The sequence below is a fragment of the Zootoca vivipara genome, chromosome 4, assembly GCF_965207765.1.
Source record: "Zootoca vivipara chromosome 4, rZooViv2.hap1.1, whole genome shotgun sequence".
Taxonomy (NCBI): Eukaryota; Metazoa; Chordata; class Lepidosauria; order Squamata; family Lacertidae; genus Zootoca; species Zootoca vivipara.
In genome coordinates, this window is record NC_142587.1 from 20,151,739 (window position 1) to 20,170,987 (window position 19,249).

Consider the following 19,249-nt stretch of genomic DNA (forward strand, 5'->3'; position numbering starts at 1 on the left):
AGATTGCAGATCTTGCGATTCAGCAAAAACCAAAAGAAAGGGGGATTCTGGAAAGTAGCTTGCCACGTTTTTGCTGTGGTTTTGTCCTTCTTACCCTGGTTAATTTATTCCTTGTCTTTCCAGTCTTGTGTCTAAGAATCACCATACACTTTCTCTAGAACAGAGATGGGGAATCTGTGGCCCTCCAGATGTTGTTGAATTCCAGCTCACATGCTCCTTGACTGGCATGCTGGCTGGGATTAATGGAAGCTGAAATCCAGTAACATCTAGAGAGCCTCTGATTCTTGTTCCTGCTCCAGAAGAAAGTGAATCTCTAAAAGAATGTTAGCAATGCTTATTATTTTAGCTGTATTTAGTACTTTTTAGCTGTTGTGTTCCAGTCCACTCATTTTAAACTTTTTAATGTTGTCTTACCTCCACACACCTGAGCACACTTAGCAAAATAAGTTGAAGGTTTTTAAGAGTGGGAAAGGTTTTGTATGGAAGGGTGTCTTCTAAAGTTCCTACTAGGTAGTTATTAATATGCATGTTTAACTTACCCACTATTTTTTCCTTCATTCTGTAGACTTCTGGAGGTTTGTGGACAGAATGCATATCTCAGCTCAATGCAGAACAGCAGGCAGCCATACAGGAGCTCCTGAACTCTGCGTAAAGGGCCTTAATTATCATCCACAAGAAAACTCCAAATAAACATTTACCCTTCGGTTTAGGTTTCTTTGTTTTGTTTTTAAGAGAGAAAACTGTAGTGCATGTAGGCCATTCTGCAACCTACAAGCAGTGGCAGCAGGAAGAAACGGTTTCAAATGGTGTTGCAATGAATTTCTACCCATCAGCACTGAAGGAGCTCCCTGTAAAACCTGCAGTAGCACTGAAGAGTATTTTTTTAATGGTATGAACCAACCACATGATGGTGAAAGGGAAACAAGATGAATTTCCATTAGGCATAAACTTAATTAAAACAGCTTTTAAGACCAGGTATTCAGTAGACACCCATTATAACAGATTACAGGCATTTTTACCCTCTAGTGTTAACATGTATTGGAGTGTGAGTATTTTTGTAGGGTAGAAAACACCCTTCTGCCCACCAAACCAAGTAGATTAAGAGACTATAAACTGACGGCAACATCGAGCATGAAGACTTCATCGATATCGCATTCAGTTCTCTGAAACAGGCTTGTGTAGCGACTCAATGAAGAAAGCCATTGAGCTCTCAGCCCTTGAATGTGAAGTGTCTTTGGCATGTCTGACAGTATCTCATCCACTCCTTCAATAAATGACATTGAAATACAATCAAAGCTTGTGTAAAAGTCCAGTGCTGTGTGGTCTCTTGTTTGCCTTCAGTGGAAATAATTGTTTACTTTTCTGAGTACAACATGTCGTGCTCAGAATGCTTGGTCTGTAATCATGTTTTTTCAGTCTTCGTATTTCAGTGTGTAGAGATTTAAGAATCCACTTCTTAGGGTACTTTCATGTTCTCCATATGTCTTTTTGTTTGCTTGTTTTGACCTGATTCCATATTTTCCGAGATGTGCATTTTAGCAACAGAATGATTGCTGAATAGAATTGCCCAGTCTTCGTAAATCGGCACACATACAAAGCTTCTTTTCAAAATGGAATTGGTAACATATTTTGATAGAGGGGATGTGACCTAAGCACTGTTCTGCGTAGTGCTTCATTATGGGCCTTTTTAATATGAGATCTTCAGTACTTTAAGTATTTGATTTTGTTCTATGGTGTCCCAAGGAACAGGAAAGGGCTATGCTTGACTCAAAACCACTAGGACTTACTTTTGAGTAAGCACACACATGATTGCACTGTAAACGAATTCAATCTGACTTTGACAACTGAAACAGAAAAGTTGAAACACTACATAAAGAGACCACAATAGCAGGTGTGTCTAGATCTTCTGTCTGACCTACAAAAACTCATGCCACAATATATTTTAAGTTAAAAAATTCACAGTACTTGTTTTTGTCAAGGCCTGAAGAATGGACTTTTCTAGTTCATGGTTAATCATCTGGTACCATGATGAAAGAGAAATGTTTCTATTTAATCCCAGTGCTTTTGAGGAAGGAAAAGGCTTATTTCTTACAAAAGAAACAGGTTCCACCTCTGTCTTCTGTTTTAGACAGTATTTTTAAATAATTGTTCATTTTGGGCATCTCTCCTGCATAGACACTTCAGGCTGCTGCCACTTGGTATATGCAATAGCTACTATTTGCCTTCATGCCAGCTCCTTCATAGAGACATGCATTGTAATGTCACTAAAACTTCCAGAATTGAGCTACTTCCTATCTGTGTAAACACATGAAATGCTGAGCTTTGGGACCACCTCTCATTCATTCCTCTCTAGAATAGACAGTGCTGCTAGGCTCTTCTAATAATGGCTACAACAGTGGATTTTTTGTTTTAACAGTCTGTATTTTACACCATACAGAAATCTTTATATCCATACTTCTGCTCAAATGCTCCCGCAGATTAAGATTAAGTTATGGAGAGGATAATGGATTGATTCTTTATGGCACAAAGTACCAACATGATCATCTTAAATGTTGAGACTACACAGGGAGCAAGAATATCATAGTTATGGCTTGCTTCAGCATTATGATTTTCTTTCACTAAAAATGAATACCCAAACTTACATGGGAAAAGGTTGCAGAAATTGCCATATTTTTGCCATATTGTATTTGACCCCTGTTCTTTAATATTGCACTTAAATCTCACTGCAAAAATATTGGTGCAGAACAAAGCATTTTAATATTCTATGCTGTCCACTTGGAGTAGAATCTGGCGTCTTGAAAATCTGTCTGCTATAGGTTCAGAAGGAAGCGTGGTAGTGCTGTCCTGCTTTTTGTGTGTTTTATAACATAGTTTCTTCAAGAATTCTCAAAATGGTCCTCAGGTTCCTGTACTCTCGTGCAACTCCCATGTTCTGGTACATGCATTCTCTCCCTGGCTCACAATACAAACTCACGGTGAAGCGCCCTTTCCCAATTTTGACTTGTATGGAACGCTCAGTTAAACACCTTGAATTGCTCAAAAAATGACACAAATAAGCCTGACCCAATATATACAAAGATTGAATAATGTGAGGAGACTATTTCAATGAAGCATGCTCTGATCCAAATATCCATGTTCATAATGCTGTATGTTCCATATAATGGTAATCATTGCTGATTTTTGAAGCTCTTTTTTTCTTCCAAAGGCTATTCTGATCAATAAAAATAGGCCATCCTAGCACATGTTTTCAAAACAGTCTGTGTGATAAATGGATGGTTAATGAGCAATACCTGAATAATATCCAGCTGTGAAATTCCTTGTGAAATTGTACTAGTCTTAAAAACTGTTGAAATTAAAGACGTTTCCGTTGTATCTTTTCTTGCCACTAGAGGGATGCCATTTTAGAGAGGTACACCTTAAATAGGAACATGCATATGCAATACTGTGATCAGATATGGAAAACAGGAATTTTGTAAAGGAATTTGAGAATATTTCTTCCACAGATGATTTCCACAAACATGTAGCATGAAAACGGGGCACGGCTTTGTATTTGAAGTCAGCAGGAATGGGAACTGGCCTAGTTCATTCCAGTTTTGTCAGCAAGTATACCTTATTTCTTTACCTTTGCCTATAAGCACAAATAACACACTGCATTTTGGGGGTAAAGTACAGCAGCTGGGCCCTGACTTGTGGGGAAAACACATGTCCATCATCCCTGAGAATAGAAAGCCCATTCGCTACACTCTGCTGGGAGGAGGAGGAGGAAGAAAGCAATATCACCTTGCCAGTGTTTTTTTTCTAGAAAAAAAAGGTGCCATAACTCTCCATGAACTCCTCCGTTCTCTTTAAATGGCAGTGGTGCCAACCTGAGAGGGGCCAGAACTGAGTTATCAGGAGTTCTGGCTGGGGAAAAAGTTCTGCACCAAGCATTTCGAAAGCATCTTTCTCTGGCTCTGAAAGGGGATGTGCTTCATGGGGCAAGAGGGAAGGCACTCTTCACTTTTTTCAGGAGGTGGAAGCTGAAGTTTATGTCACTTATTTGCTAGATTTATGTACCGCCATTCATCAGAAGATCTCGGGGTGGTTCACAGAATAAAATAGGGGATGAAAACATCCAAATAAGTAAAGCAAAACAGCAAACAACCCTAACTTCCCACAGACCCATATAAAGGGAAATAGGATATTAATCAGCCAAAGGCTTGAATTAGTGAAGTGCCTGGTGGGGTCTTGATAAGCTTCCCTCCCAATGTGAATTGCAGTCTGGAAATGCTCAGTTTTTTTTGTTTTTGAAAAACAGCTTCCTCTTATACTGTGAAGACATGAGGGGCATCCTGCCTCTGCTTTGGAGAAGTGAGGTTTGCTACTAACGAGGGAGAAAGCAGACGCTTTGGTCTTGAGTTCAGATCTTTTTTTTAAAAAAAAAAGTACTGGCTTGCACTGTGTGTGTCCTTCACGTAATAAAATAATTTCACAGGCATTTTAAGGTTGCAAAAATACAAGAAACTTTGAAAATGCGTGTTGCTGACATCAGTAGGCAATGGCTCTCCACAGCATGGTTCAGCCAGCGTTGCAGACTCCAGAATTCCAAAGCTCTACAAAACGCATTTCTGGACCTTACTTTGAGAGAGGCAGGATGTCTGTTTGGCTTCAGAGAAATGCTGCCTCTGTCATTCCTTAAGCATTACTGTAATATGTCCTCACCCTAATCCACCAATATATATACACACACACAAAATAAAACCCCAAACCTGAACCTAATTACCATTCTGAGCTCTTGTGTTGATTAATTCCATGTACTGTGTGGGATGCAATCCCGAAACACTATTATGAAGGAGTAAGCCCCATTGAAGGGGGACTTGCTCATGAGTAAACATGCTTATTCCATTCTTTTATGAGTGGGTGGGTTAACCCTCTGTCTCCATAAGCGGGAAAGTTATAAGTTTAATCTTTCTACAGTTATGTCATGTCTTTCTTTGGAGGAGCATACTGGGCTCTTTCCTCACAGGACACAAGCCCCAGTTGAAGGCTGGAGCTTTTAAAATTAGAGAGAAGGAAAACAGATTAAAATGATACGGGTTGGTCCATTTCTTCTCTTTCCTCTTAACTCTGCATCAGAGGGACACATACCATTCATTTGTTTCAATGAAGTTGAAGAAACAGCAAAGATTGCACACCTTATAACAATCTGATCCAACACAAAAATGTCATAATAAAAACAACTTTATAATAAGCAGCTTATCAAATAAATTAATATTCAATAATCCGTTTGAATATAATGGTTCATAATAAAATTTAATGTCAGCAAATAATAATTGCACATAAATTCACTCTTAACAATTACAATAAATGGTTTCTAAACTATTATCAACAAAAATAACAGCAAGTCAGTGCATAAAACAATGGGAACAGGAGACAGCATTCCAATGGCGTTTACCTAATTGGACTTCTACAGGCATACTATTCTCTCTGGTAGGGAAGCAACTGATCTCTGAGGCACAACTGCTCTTCCACAGCCACTTTTATGAAACTTGGGCCTCCTGAATTCCTTAAAGCAGGGGCAAAACTAGGCTTTATTTCACTTGGGTCAAAAACCCAGTTTGGCAACCCCCTCCAAATGCATTTGCATACACACACACAGGCTGGGAGTCTCAATGGGGCCCCTCTGGAAGTTTCACCCAGGGCCAAAAAAACCTGGTTAGTCCCACCATAGCTACGGGTCTGCCTAACAGCTACCCACTTTAAGGATTGCCTAGTACTTTTATTTTTTGCATCAGTCCTCATTGTTTACAGACTGAAATCCAATGCATTTTCTTCTAATAGCACTCACGACTATGGGCCATGGTTCCTTTCAATTACTTGGTGTGCATAACATGTGCATTTTAACTTGCAAGAGGTGCATTCTTTAAATCGTTGATGTCGTTGCAAGGATGCTCTGGCCATGCAGCATTTGGATTGCCTTCCTAACCATCCTTGCAATGTGCTATTTTGATACACTTCCCCACTCTGTGGGTTGTAGTAGGGAGAACATAATGAGGGGCAGAAATAGGTTACCAACCAACAGCAGAAATAATGAGACCATTAACCTCCCCATCCATCCTTTTCTGCTTCTTTGGAACCTCTGTAATTCAGACAGATGCTTAAGGGATGATTGAGTGGATGTACACACACCCCTGGCAAATCTAGTCTTTATCTGCTCATGCTCAAAGCAGTGCATGACCATGTCCTGCTGTTACAGCCGTCAAGCTTATGACAAAAAGCATAGATTACTAGAGGAGCAACATATATTGTGAGGAGAGGAAGGTGGTTGCAGCCCTGTTACCTACCTCTAGATACTGTGGTTTTGCTAAACTAAAGCATTTGGTGGTAGGGGTGGTGACACCCTAGCACTGATTGGATGAGCTGCTCTGATGTCACAGGAGAGCCTTTAGCTATCATACTCTGGACTGCGGTGGTATTAGAGCAGGCATTCCCAAAATTCGGCCCTCCAGATGTTTTGGACTTCCCCATCTTTCCCGACCACTGGTCTTGTTAGCTAGGGATCATGGGAGTTGTAGGACAAAACATCTGGAGGGCCGCAGTTTGGGGATGCCTGTATTAGAGGGACTGAGTAGAAAGATAGACAAATGCAGGAAACATAGAAGTTGAAAGAACTTAGGAAGAGGCATGTGTTTTAGAGGACCTCAGGGAAGAATGAGAAAACTCAAGAGCAGAACCAAAGAGAATGGGCAGAGGAGATGCTCACAATTTCTAACCATTTTTAATGTGATGCAATTTTTAATGTGATGCAGTTTTTAATGTGATGCAGTTTTTTTAAATGTGTCAACACAGAATGCAGATAATAAATTAATATCATAGTAGTCGGTATTATTTTATTCACATTTGTTCAGATTGTTCTCCTGTAACATCATCCATCTTTGCTGACATGCCACGGCAGTTTCTCTATCTGCATATACAGGTCTGGATTGAGTTGAACTCATTCCCCATTTAAGTCAATGGGACTAGTAAATGATGACTTAAAATGTATTTCAGTTCAGATTAAGTTCGACTAACAGGCTGAGCAGTCCTGTGCTTATATACCAGGTCTGGATATTTGCTGATGAATCCGATACATGCTTAACAAAGAGGGGAGAAGAATGCAAAGAAAAAAAAATACAAAAATAAGGTGGGTTTGGGAAGAGGCACACAACCACAGTGAACACTGCCACAGCCCACCAGCTAGGATTACATAGCAAAGGTTAATTTATTGCAGCTGGGTGTCAGACTCCAGAAAACAAATTTGTTGGCAGTTTTCTACTAAATGACAGACTTACATGGAGGCATAGTTCGTTTTCTGGATTTTGTACAGGGAAAATCCATATTTTAGTCAGTAGACATCCATGAATTTGCAGAAACTACTCAGCAATGATGGCAACACAAAAGTCTGGAGGGTATGAGACAAAACCTGCAGAGAAATTTGGTGGTAGCATCATAGTTGTACAAATATCATAACAACAACCACCATCATCAGGTTAATCACTTACTGTCTACAGCAGGCATCCCCAAACTGCGGCCCTCCAGATGTTTTGGCCTACAACCCCCATGATCCCTAGCTAACAGGACCAGTGGTCAGGGATGATGGGAATTGTAGTCCAAAACATCTGGAGGGCCGAAGTTTGGGGGTGCCTGGTCTACAGTATATTTTGTAATACATATTTCCACTGAAAATTTGCTAGTCTCTACATCTAAATATTATTATAGGTTCTGAACTTCAAGGTGAAACAGACTAGACATCAAAACACCTTTATTTAATTTTTAAAGCATCCCACTTGTCTCCTGATTAGAAATGGAGTCAGGAGCACCAGCCTCTAGCTTAGAAGTAGAATGGTGTGATGGCTAATTAACTAACTACAGTACCTCTATTCAGCAGTTTTGAAGCTTTTAATTAAAATAGAAAAAGGTGTGGGGATAGTAGCAAAAACAAAACAAAAACCACCATGAAGCATTTTTCTCTTTCTACTTACAGTGTAATTCAGATTTTTTCTTTTCCTTTTATTGTCTTTGTTTCATGCAAGCTTCTGATTCATTTGTTTCCCCTTGGATAACAGCAGCCACTGGTTGCTGTTTTTTTGTTTGGCTTTTGTAACCGGGGGGGGGGCTATCTTATGCTCCCTGGAAGGGTACCTCAGGGGTACCTGATCTTCCTCTCTGAGGCATTCCTGCAGCCACAGAAATGCCCACAACTCTCTCTCCTTCCCATCTGGGCAAATTAAGATGGCAGGTGACCTTGGTCTCCTTGGTACAGTGCTCTGGGAGGAGGTTTGTGATTCCTCAACTGGAGTAGGCTTGAACAGGTGAGGATCACCTGCTGCATCAAGCCCAGATGCTGCAATCAGCAGGCAAAGTACAAGGGGGAAGAGAGCTGAGGTCCTGTTTTTGCTCACCTGCCCATGTTGATGGACCTTGGCTTGGCTAGGTAGGTCTGGGGTTCAGGACACTGTGTAAGCAAAGTGGAGGGGAGGGTAAAAGGAAAATGGGGAGGTGATTGAAGTTTCCAGACCTCCTGGGACCACACCCTGCCTGTTCTTAACTTACCAATAATATTATTTGTCCTTGGCTCTTGAGGCACACATTTGACCATAGAGGAAAAAATAAATCAAAAGTGAAAGAAACAGGCCCAGCTTCCTTCCATCCAACAGGAAGAAAAACATGGGTACAAAATTTTACATCCAGTTTCAGAAAATATGAATGCTCCCATGAAGCTGGCCGTTCACTTCAACCATATAAAGACTGCAACCCTGTGCACACTTACCTGGGAGTGAGCCCCATCAAACACAGTGGGACATATATACGGGGAGGGGGGATATGTCTAGGATTGCCCCACACATAAAGTATAAGGACAGGCTTGCAATCTTACATGGTCCCATTGTGTAAATTCAATAACCAGCCTATGCAGGCATAATGTAAAACTTTAAGAAAAAAATGCTTCTGCACCAGGTCAAAAAGTTGGTTCCCAACAGTGGCTGGCGAGATGACTTCAGGAAGACCACAAGCAAGGCAAGGAGGCAATAGACCTGCTGTTGGTTGCCGTATCTAGATATGGAGATTCTATTTAGTTCGCATGGGTCTTAGCTACTAACTGATAAAAAACACCAGATAGTATAGTTCTTTGCTTTTTTGGCTTTTTTTGTCTGTCCTCTCTTAAAGCTATCTATGCTAGTGGCCTTTCCATTTACCTTTCTAGGGTTGTGGCTTGCACATCTCTTTGCTGATTTCTCTACAAAGGAGGAGTAAGTTGTTATAGGTTTCTTATCAGATTCCTGTTAATGGGGCTGCCTACCAGTATGGGACTGACCCAGTCAACATCTCAGACAACAGAATGTTGATAACTGGTGATATTCAAGTAGCATTCCTCCTGGGAGCTAAGTTGGCTCAAGGAAACATGGGGTTGTAGCCAACAAAGTGGACCATTGAAATTAAAGACCATATTTGTATTAGTTCAATGGGTCTAATCTGAGTAAAGCTTAGTTGATTACCATCCTAGATGATGGCAGAGTAGTTTCCTCTGGATCCGCCCCCCCCCATAATAATCATGTGAAGTTTGCTGGTGCCTCCACCTGTGCTCAACCTGCATATTTGTAAATAAATTACAAAATCCATCAGCCTTCTTCCCATAGATACTGGCCTCAAGTACCACTATCATCAGCAGTAGTACATATTGAATATGTATTAAGTAGTACATACGGTAGTGAAGAAAAAGACAAAAGCCGTAGGTGACATGCAGGCTGTTGCAAGTACTGTAGCATCATTTTTGTGAGTCATTAGAGCTGGGGAAATGGCAAACACAACGACCATGTGCAAAGTACAAATCCGGGTCCACCAGGAATTTTTTATGACACTAAAAGGTGTTTGACGGTGGAATGGTCTCCCTCAGGAGGTTGTGGGCTCTCCTCCTTTGGAGGTTTTTAAGCAGAGATTGGATGGTCATCTGTCATGGATGCTCTAACTGAGATTAATGCATTACAGGGGGTTGGACTAGATGACCATGGTAAAGGTAAAGGTAAAGGGACCCCTGACCATTAGGTCCAGTCGTGACCGACTCTGGGGTTGCACGCTCATCTCGCATTATTGGCCGAGGGAGCCGGTGTATAGCTTCCAGGTCATGTGGCCAGCATGACAAAGCCGCTTCTGGCAAACCAGAGCAGCACATGGAAACACCGTTTACCTTCCCGCTGTAGCGGTTCCTATTTATCTACTTGCATTTTGACGTGCTTTCGAACTGCTAGGTTGGCAGGAGCTGGGACCAAGCAACGGGAGCTCACCCCGTCACAGGGATTCAAACCGCCGACCTTCTGATCAGCAAGCCCTAGGCTCAGTGGTTTAACCACAGCGCCACCTGGGTCCCATGACCATGGAGTCCCTTCCAATTCTGTGATTGTGTGTGTTGCCATTATAAGATGTAAGTAACCCAGAACTGTGGGAAAGGGAAGAGAAACTGTGGTTCAGGTCTCCGGATAGTGGTGGGTCTGATTTTCCTGGAGGAGTACAAACTTGGCCCCATGACTGTGGGTGCCATACAGTGTGCATGCCCCTGGCACAAAATTTTCTGGGAACCTCGCCCCTTCATAGGGAATTTTTGTGGGTTCTTGGGACCCCAGGGAGTTGGCACCTATGCCCTGGAGACAATAATGGTTTGAAAGGAACCTGGAATTTTAATTTTTGCAATGCAGGTACTATAGGATCCAACTCTTAGGGGCTGGCGTCCCTTCGGGCTCCCCCCCAATAAAATATTTATTATAGGACCCGGGTCCGCCCCCCCCCCCAAAAAAAGTTGACGGGCGTTTCCATTCGAATAGCGTATTTGTGTGCCATGTCATGTGATCGATTGTGTGGGGCGGGGCTTACCTGGCCACCCCCCACCCAATATTTTATTCCAGTTGGCGGTACCCCTCACAGGTACTGAGCCTGAACTGAGCTTCCCGTTGACCTCGTGGCTCGGCTTGAACCCGCGACGGCGGCGCCGCCTCGAGACCTTCTGACGCTTGTGTGGCCTCCGCCACGCCGCGCCTCTTCGGGCAGCGAGGAGGGGAAGCGTCCGAAACTAGAGACTTGCATGAGTTGACCCTTGGCGAGAAGGCGGGAAAAAGGCTCCTCCCGCCCCGCATTCTGTGCGGAGGGTGAGTATTGGAGGGGGGGGGCGACTTTGCGCGCGCGCTGCGCTTATTCCGCGTGAGTAGAAGAAGAAAGGCGGCCGGGGGCGGGGGCCGCCTGTGCAGCAGCAACAGCAATAGCAGGGGCAGGACTGGCGCGCGGACGCTGGAGGGGGCTCTTCGCCGCCGCGCCTTTCCTCGAGGCGGGGGCCGGAGTGGGAGTGGGAGGGGAAACAGAAGGCAGCGGCGGCGGTGGTAGCAGCAGAAGCAGCGCTCGGTTCCCGCTCCTGGGTCGGTGGGGCTCCGGTCCCCTGACCCTTTGGCTTCTCTTTCCCCGCGCGCAAAGGCGAGCGAAGCTGGAGAGCCATGGCGCCCTCGTTCCCGTCGCCCGCTCGCCGCCGCTGCTGCTGCTCCCCTTGCCTTCCTCCTCCTCCTCCCCGCCACCACACCGCCTCCCGGATCCTTTAATGGCTCGGACCCTTCGGCGGCCGCAAGCAGACTCGTCCTGCGCCACCACAGCGAGCGAGGGAGCCCCGGGAGGAGCGCCGCGCACGGTGAGGGGCGCACTGGGGAGGGAGGGCGGGCAGGGGCGGCGCGCGGACCTCGGAGGAGCAAACAATGGGGGAAAGAGGTTGGAGGGGGCGGGTGCGTGGGCGCTTGCGGGGCTGAGGGGGCGGCGGCTCCCGAGTCCGGGCGCAGCGCGCGCGGGGGGCCGCTCCGGCGAGGCAGCGAGGAGGAGAAGCAGCCCTTTTTATGTTCGTCCGCCGCCGGAGACGCTTCTGCGGGGGGTGAGGCGCCAGCCCTGGAAATCCGCTTGGACCAGGCTGAGAGGTGTGTGTATGTTTGTGTGCTGTGCTGTGCGGTCTCCCCACCCCCGCCTCCACGGCACACGCCCCCGCTCCGATTTTGCACGCCGCTACTTCCAGAAGTTGCCTTTTGTCTCCTCGATCCGATTTGGAAGTTGCTGGGGCGAAGGGCTCTTCTTCTGACTTCTCTCTCTCCCCGCCCCCTTCTCGCTTTGCAGTATTTCTCGTGGGAGGCGCGGTGGGGCAGGCCCGCGCCCCCCAACTCCAGTCCCTCCCCAGGCTTCAAATGTGATCTTTCGTCTCGGGGGCCTTTGAAATGTGTGTGTGTATGTGTGTGTTTTAAATCGCCTCACCCACCCTCTTTTATATAAGAAGAAGAATCATCCGGCTCGCCTTTCTCTGTTGAATGCCTTGACGGCCGGGCGGTGAATCTAGGCAGAGCTGGCTGCGCACAAAGGAAGCCGAGGGAGCGCCTGGGATGGAGGGACGGGACGGACAGACGTGGGGAGGAGCAGCCAGCCTTGCTTCTCATCTGGAACCGTTTAACTCCGCGAAAGGTCGGGTCTCGACCCAGCGGGTGGGATAGGGGATCGCGGAGCATTTATTAGGGTTCCTCAATATGGTGCGCAGCTAAGGTAGGGGGTGCCATTCAAAGGAGGCCTTGGTGACCAAGGTGTGGTATTAGTCTCCGTTGGAAGATACCTAGTGTTTTTAAGCAGGGTGGGGAATCAAATCTGAGCTATTGTGTCCCGTTGAAGTGAGAGGATGGGTTCACAAGAGCCTGGGGATTCATTTCGAAGGAGGGGTTGTTGTTTCCCCCTCTGGTGGAATGTGCCTCATGTTAATTAGTTGGAAGGGGTGCCATTTGGCTTTCCATCCTCTTGACAGGTACCCAGGTGTTTTAGGTTTTGAATTGACTGAAACACACCCTTTTCTGGCTCCCATGATCAGACCTCGCAGCTGAACAATGCATGGTATCTTTACAGATCCAGAGTGTAACTGCTGCCTTCCTACCATGGAAGCTCATAAAGGTATGCTTGTTATCTACCGTATTTGCTCAAATGCAGTGCACACTTTTTTTGGCCAAATTAATGTAGTCAAAATCAGGGAACGCATTATTCGATTTGATGGCGCCACCAAACCCTTTTGGTTTCAAGGTTTGAGGTGTGTGTTAGATTTCTGTAAATATGGTAGTACAAGCTAAGTGAATTGTTTTTGAAAACGGAGGAAAAGAGGGGACAGTTATGGATGGGAACTAAATAATCTAGCTACCAAGAAGGCCCTCTGGACTTAAGCTCACTGTTTGCGTATATACATACACACACAAAACAAGCTGTGTATGTATATACACAAACAAACAAACAAACAAAACAGGCTGAAAACATGGATCTAAGTTGCAGCTGATACCCCAGATCTCAACTGAGTCAACAAAGGAGAAAATGCTAAAGAATATGTGACATGCCACCCCACTCTCCATGACCCAACCATTCTAAATTAATAAGAAGTGAAGTCCCAAGAACAGGAGTTACATGACCTATTTGGTCCCATGGAAGTGGCCCTCTTTTTTCTTTTGCCTTGATCACATAGCTTCAGGTGCAACCAAAATAAGACATGGTATGGTCTATTTGGGCTGCTTCACAGATATGTTTACATCAGCTGCTGTTTCTTATCACTTGATTGCTCAACACCTGACGACTCACAGCTGAGTGTGCGAATTGACTCAGCATTGAAAAGAACTGTGCTTGAGGTGATGGGAGGCAGTACAAAATTTGTTATGATCTTTGGGGACTTTTTCACACTGTTGGCCAAAGGTTGAGATGCTGGTCGTTGGTCAAATATTCCATGAAGTCAAGAAAGCCCTTGTGGTCTCCTAAATCATGATGTGTTCTGGCAGCGGTGGCAAGGAATAAAAAGCTCTTGCTTCCCATGCCTGAAGGTCAGGAGACACCCTGCTTCACCTCATCTTGGAGCAGGCAACCCCTGCCCTATAGATCATTTGGAAGAGTTTTCCCCTCCTAGCTAAAACTACATAGTCTTAACCAGGGGTCAGCAACTTTTTTCAGCCGTGGGCTGGTCCACTGTCCTTCAGACCATGTGGTGGGCTGGACCATATTTTTTTTTGGGGGGGGGGGAGATGAACGAATTCCTATACCCCACAAATAACCCAGAGATGGATTTTAAATAAAAGCACACATTCTACTCATGTAAAAACACGCTGATTCCCGGACCGTCCATGGGCCGGATTGAGAAGGCGATTGGGCCGCATCTGGTTACCTACCCCTGGTCTTAACTCTACTGGGTTTTTTGAAAAACTACATGCATCTCACTGCAGAGGAATTTGAAGTACTGTATAGGAAAGAGAATGAAACAGGCACAGAATTTTGGAAGGTATTGGCTGCATTTTTGCATGCATGAATGGTGAATGCAAATACATGTGCAGCCTGCTGCTTAGTAAACGGAGCATGCAATGGCTGGTAGTAATTTGCAGCTACATTCCATAAGGCTCCATGGCATGTGGGAGACCATGCATATCGATAGCCAGCACAGAGCAGAGCTGCAGGTTTTCTCTTCCTTCAGTTGAATGGGCCACCTGCCACGTCTAGAACACTTCTAATGCAATGAGCCCTCTGTTGGGCCACAACCAGCCTGAGGGTGAGATGCAGGATCAATATTAGATAGGCGCAGAAGTAATCTCTTCCCAAATGAAACATGCCCAGGAGCACTGTGCCGTCAGCCTTTGGGGGGGGGCAGTATTCTCCATTGCAAAGGAACTGTGCACATGCTGAGAGGCACCCTACACAAGCCACAGGTGCATATTGAGTCTACTGCATTTGTTGGGGGGTGGGGTGGAGGACCTCTGTGCCATTTGGAATAGTACTGTATAAAGCTCTTGGGAGCTTTTAGTTGTGAACCTTCTAGAGAAGTGGTAGAAGCAGCGCTATCATTTAAATGAGCTGATCAGTGCATTTCTATCCCATCTTACTTCCAGAGCCCTGGGCTCTAGCCCAGATCCCTATAGTTTGCCTTCCGGCAAATGTGCATTATGCAGTTCCGGAAATCTGATAGTCCTCAACCCACTTGCTTGCTTCCAGATGACCCAGTGGCCAAGGAATGCCCTTCTTTTCAATCTTCCCACTCCTGTTTGCACACGGGCTGACTGGGTTCTGCTTTTACAGCCTCATAGCTGACTTCATGCCAGCATGTGAACTACTTTAGAAGGAACCACATGGGAGGTGCTAAGGAACATCACTGCCCTTGGGTACTCTGGGTACTTTCTCCCTGTGTACCTTTCTGTAAATTAAGATCTTCATTGTGAAATGACTCCTGCAGGTGTCTCTGCCACCTAAGCTGAGTGAAGGGCTGATGAGAGAAAGGGCCTTCTTTGTGTTGGCATCCTAATTGTGGAACACTTCCCAGAGAGGCCCACCTGGTGCCTAATTGCACTTTCAGCACCAGGCAGAGACCTTTAAAAAAAAAAATCTTCCATGCTTGTAAGACAATTTCAATCCCACTATCTTTAACACTGCTTTTACCATTTGTGGCTTACAGTTTAATTCTTTTCTTCTTTTTGTAAACTGCCCTGGGAAATTAATTGAATAGTATAAAAATACTTGTAATATATTATTTCTGTATGAGACTGGAAGAGGGAATGTGTGCTTTGTTACTAAGCAACCACATTTGTGGTTCCTTCAGTCAGTCTTCCCCTTTCCAGATAATCTTATTGCTGTTATAAAGGAATTATATACAGATACACAATTTAATTTATTTCCATCTGAACTGGCCTCTGCTTGTTTTGGTTCTTGTTGACTGTCCACATAGGGGACAGGGAGAAGACTTGAGATAATGATGGTTGACAAGACCTGCATCTCTGGGATGCTAAGGATTCACAGCATTGACAAGGGTTTTGCCTTTGTGGTTTTGATGGGGTTTAGCAGTAGTATCCGAGGAGCACTTTGTGCAGTTGCCTTGCTTATACCTCATGTGTTGTCAGAGTGGCATCATCTCTCGTTCTTGCCTTTGCAACCATAATGCTATTCCAGAGTGATGCATTCTCGTAATGCTTAAACTGAGCTTCCCTTATGCCTTGACAGTTACCCTGGGCACAGTGAAATTTCACAGCACTGAAGTCCAAAAGGGTTGTGAAGGACCATTTCACACATTGCATATTTTGATGTATACCTAAAAATAGAAGGCATTTAATGACATAGATAGGTCCTCAGAAATGGATGTGCACCAACATGTATGTCATACAGGTACATGTCTCAAGGTGGACTGCAACTGCTGGTATATTCAGTGGGAGATGCGGATTTGCCCCTGAATCTTGTGTGACATGATCTTTGCATAACCTTGGAGGCTAGCTCTTCCCTTATGTCTTATTATCTTCCCTTGTATCAGCTGTGAACAAGGAGATGCAAGAACAATGGCTTCCCCATGTTTATGCCCTTCTGTTTTTTCTGGAATCCTGATGACATGCAGAATCTCTTTTGAAATCACTTTAGGTTCTTTTAATTTGGGATTGCATTTTATGGTCACAGAGAAACTTAATCATAGAAAGAGCTTTTGGCATATGTTTTGTGTGGAGTCTGTTCTAGTTTGTTTTTTTTTTAATAATTCCTTTTTAAAATTGGAAAGCTGTACTGTAAAATATTTACAACAAAACTAAACGAACACAAAATACTTTGCATGAAGTTTGGTTCATTCTGGAATGTTAAAAAGTTTTAAATTCCTCTCCGCACCCATCATCAGTCCAATCCACAGTAAGAAAGATTGATATAAAAATAGAGTGATTCTTGGCTAACCCAAAAATGAGGTGAGGATCTGCAGGCACCTGAAAAAGGTTTTTATGGAGATTGGAAGCAAACCAATAGTGTCGTACCTTGGTTTTCGAACGGCTTAGTTCTCGGAATGTTTTGGCTCCCGAACGCTGCAAACCTGGAAGTGACTGTTCCAGTTTGCGAACTATTTTTGAAAGCCGAACGTCAGACAGGGCTTCCACAGCTTCTGGTTGGCTGCAGGAGCTTCCTGCAGCCAATCAGAAGCAGTGCTTTGGTTTCTGAACATTTTGGACGTCGAACGGACTTCTTGAACGGATTCCGTTCAACTTCCAAGGTACAACTGTATTGTCCACATTGATTGCTAGTGACTCTTTGGCCTATCAGTCAAAGGTCTTTTACAGACCTACTAGGTACCTGAGTTATTTGAAACTGAAGATGCTGAGGATTGAACCTGTACTTTCTGTATGCAAAACAGGCGTTCTACAACTGAACTACAGCTTAAAGCAGAGGGATCTGTGGCAGAGGACAGTGTGTACATGGGGATTTTTTTCCTGACCTATTTCTTTCCCTTGTCGTCTGCCCTAGTTTGCACTGCCAGCCAGTGTACTTGACCATTTGTATACAGTTGTCCATGTCCCTTACCAGGAAGAAACATGAATCTGATGTTCTTCTTGTTCTTCTTCTTTTTAAGGGTGCACATTCTCTCCAAGGTTATTTCACATCGGGATTGGAAGTACCCATAGTGGGTTATGTGTAATTAGGACTGCAAGCTTTAATCGATTTTAATCAGTGTGATTAATCAATTTGAGTTTCAGTGGCTGTTTATAATTTGCCCCTCAACTAACCTGTGATTTGGACAACAAAAGTCAGATGGGGCACTTGAAGGGCATGTCAATGGCTGGGCTATATAGATGTGCCATTTTCCTTTTCATTGAGCCAAAACTGATAGAACTCCTTGAAGGATAACTTTTCCCATAAGATTTATCGATAGCTAGCAAAGTTTTCATGGAACACTCTCTCTCCTTCTAAAAATAAGAACCAAAAGCAGTTGATAGGCATGTGGGTGAACTCTGTGCCGATATAGCTTGATTTTTGATTGGTATAGATGAATCTTGAAGATGTTCATTTCAGAAGCTGTTTGGGTCTAGGCATGCTACTACATCTGGGGAATATTATGGATGCTGTCATTTTAACGTGGAATAGTATCTTTTATTTATTACATTTTATGCTGCCTTGTCCTTAAGGAAAATGTACTCTTTCAGGAACTTCAAAGTCCTTTCTGTACATTACAAAATGTCACTGATTGACTTAGATTTAATTGCCTGAAAAGCTTGACAGCAAATCAATTTTAGAGTCTTTAATCAGTTGGCATTCCTTGCTAGTAATAAATAGAAGTTTTAAAAATCTGGAGTTCCCCAGTCTATAAATTGAAAGCAAGACAGAGCTAGTTTTCAGTTTTTCTTTCCTTTTGTTAAGAAATGTTGTTGTTGTTGTTCACTGCAAATTGTATAAGTGTAGCATGATATAGTATGTTGAAAGTAAGGTAAAGGTAAAGGGACCCCTGACCATTAGGTCCAGTCGTGACCGACTCTGGGGTTGCGCGCTCATCTCGCATTATTGGCCGAGGGAGCCGGCGTACAGCTTCCAGGTCATGTGGCCAGCATGACAAAGCCGCTTCTGGCAAACCAGAGCAGCACATGGAAACGGCGTTTACCTTCCCGCTGTAGCGGTACCTATTTATCTACTTGCATTTTGACGTGCTTTCGAACTGCTAGGTTGGCAGGAGCTGGGACCGAGCAACGGGAGCTCACCCCGTCACAGGGATTCGAACCGCCGACCTTCTGATCAGCAAGCCCTAGGCTCAGTGGTTTAACCACAGCGCCACCTGGGTCGTAACATGCTATTAACAAGTAACATGCTATTAAACCATGGTATCTTCTTAGGCCTTCTTTTAAGTAGATGGCTCTCCTGAGGATGAGGAAATAGCTGTTTAAACACAGGGGCTAGTTGGTTGTTTTAGTGTGTGTGTGTTTTTTCTTCTTCTAGGTGCATAGACGTTTTCGCCTTGTAACATATCCAAAATAAATCTTTGGATAACCTGTTGATATTGGAGTGAATCCATTTTAAGTAATGTTATGCTGTGTTTTAACTCTTCCGCCAACAAATACGTGGCCAGTCGTAGTGTGTTTGTATCCAAAATACAAGTTTGCCACCAGCCACAACAGAGAACATATTTGGTTTACAGATAGTCAGATGAACTCCATTCAGATGTCATGGCCAATGATGGATATCAAGGAATTTTATCTGTAGTGTTGGATGCAAAGCTTTCTTGGAGCTATGTCTGTATAGAAAAAATAGAATTGGAAACCATGTTTTGAAATGGATTTTCAAACTATGTTTTGTAATATCTGTGCTTTGCAGTAATTTATTAAATTTGTACGCCATAGTTTCACCTCAGGAGGTTGCTGCATCAGAGAAATGGGAGTGCCAAGTAAATGTAAACAAACACTAAACAATAGTTTGCCTGATTTTTAAAACTGAA

At 44.0% G+C, this 19,249-nt stretch overlaps 2 protein-coding genes across 18 annotated transcripts in view; both read left to right on the forward strand.

The window, feature by feature from the left end:
- The window catches only part of IPO5 (importin 5), a 35,145-nt gene extending 33,850 nt beyond the window's left edge, over positions 1-1,295 (forward strand). Inside the window, exon 26 of the mRNA XM_035115138.3 lies at positions 566-1,295. Within this exon, the coding sequence (XP_034971029.1) occupies positions 566-652 (87 nt within the window). The 3' untranslated portion in view covers positions 653-1,295. The remainder of the gene's footprint in view (positions 1-565) is intronic.
- A 9,610-nt stretch (positions 1,296-10,905) lies between these two features.
- FARP1 (FERM, ARH/RhoGEF and pleckstrin domain protein 1) overlaps positions 10,906-19,249 on the forward strand; it is a 175,850-nt gene continuing 167,506 nt past the window's right edge. For 8 of the 17 annotated variants that reach the window (XM_088667530.1, XM_035114373.3, XM_035114374.3 and 5 more), the window contains exon 1: positions 11,244-11,680. The gene's annotated coding sequence lies outside the window, so the exon portion shown is untranslated. Of the gene's footprint in view, positions 11,154-11,243; positions 11,681-11,735; positions 11,958-19,249 lie in introns of those variants that run through there. The other 9 variants (XM_088667537.1, XM_088667540.1, XM_088667536.1 and 6 more) reach the window with 7 other exon arrangements.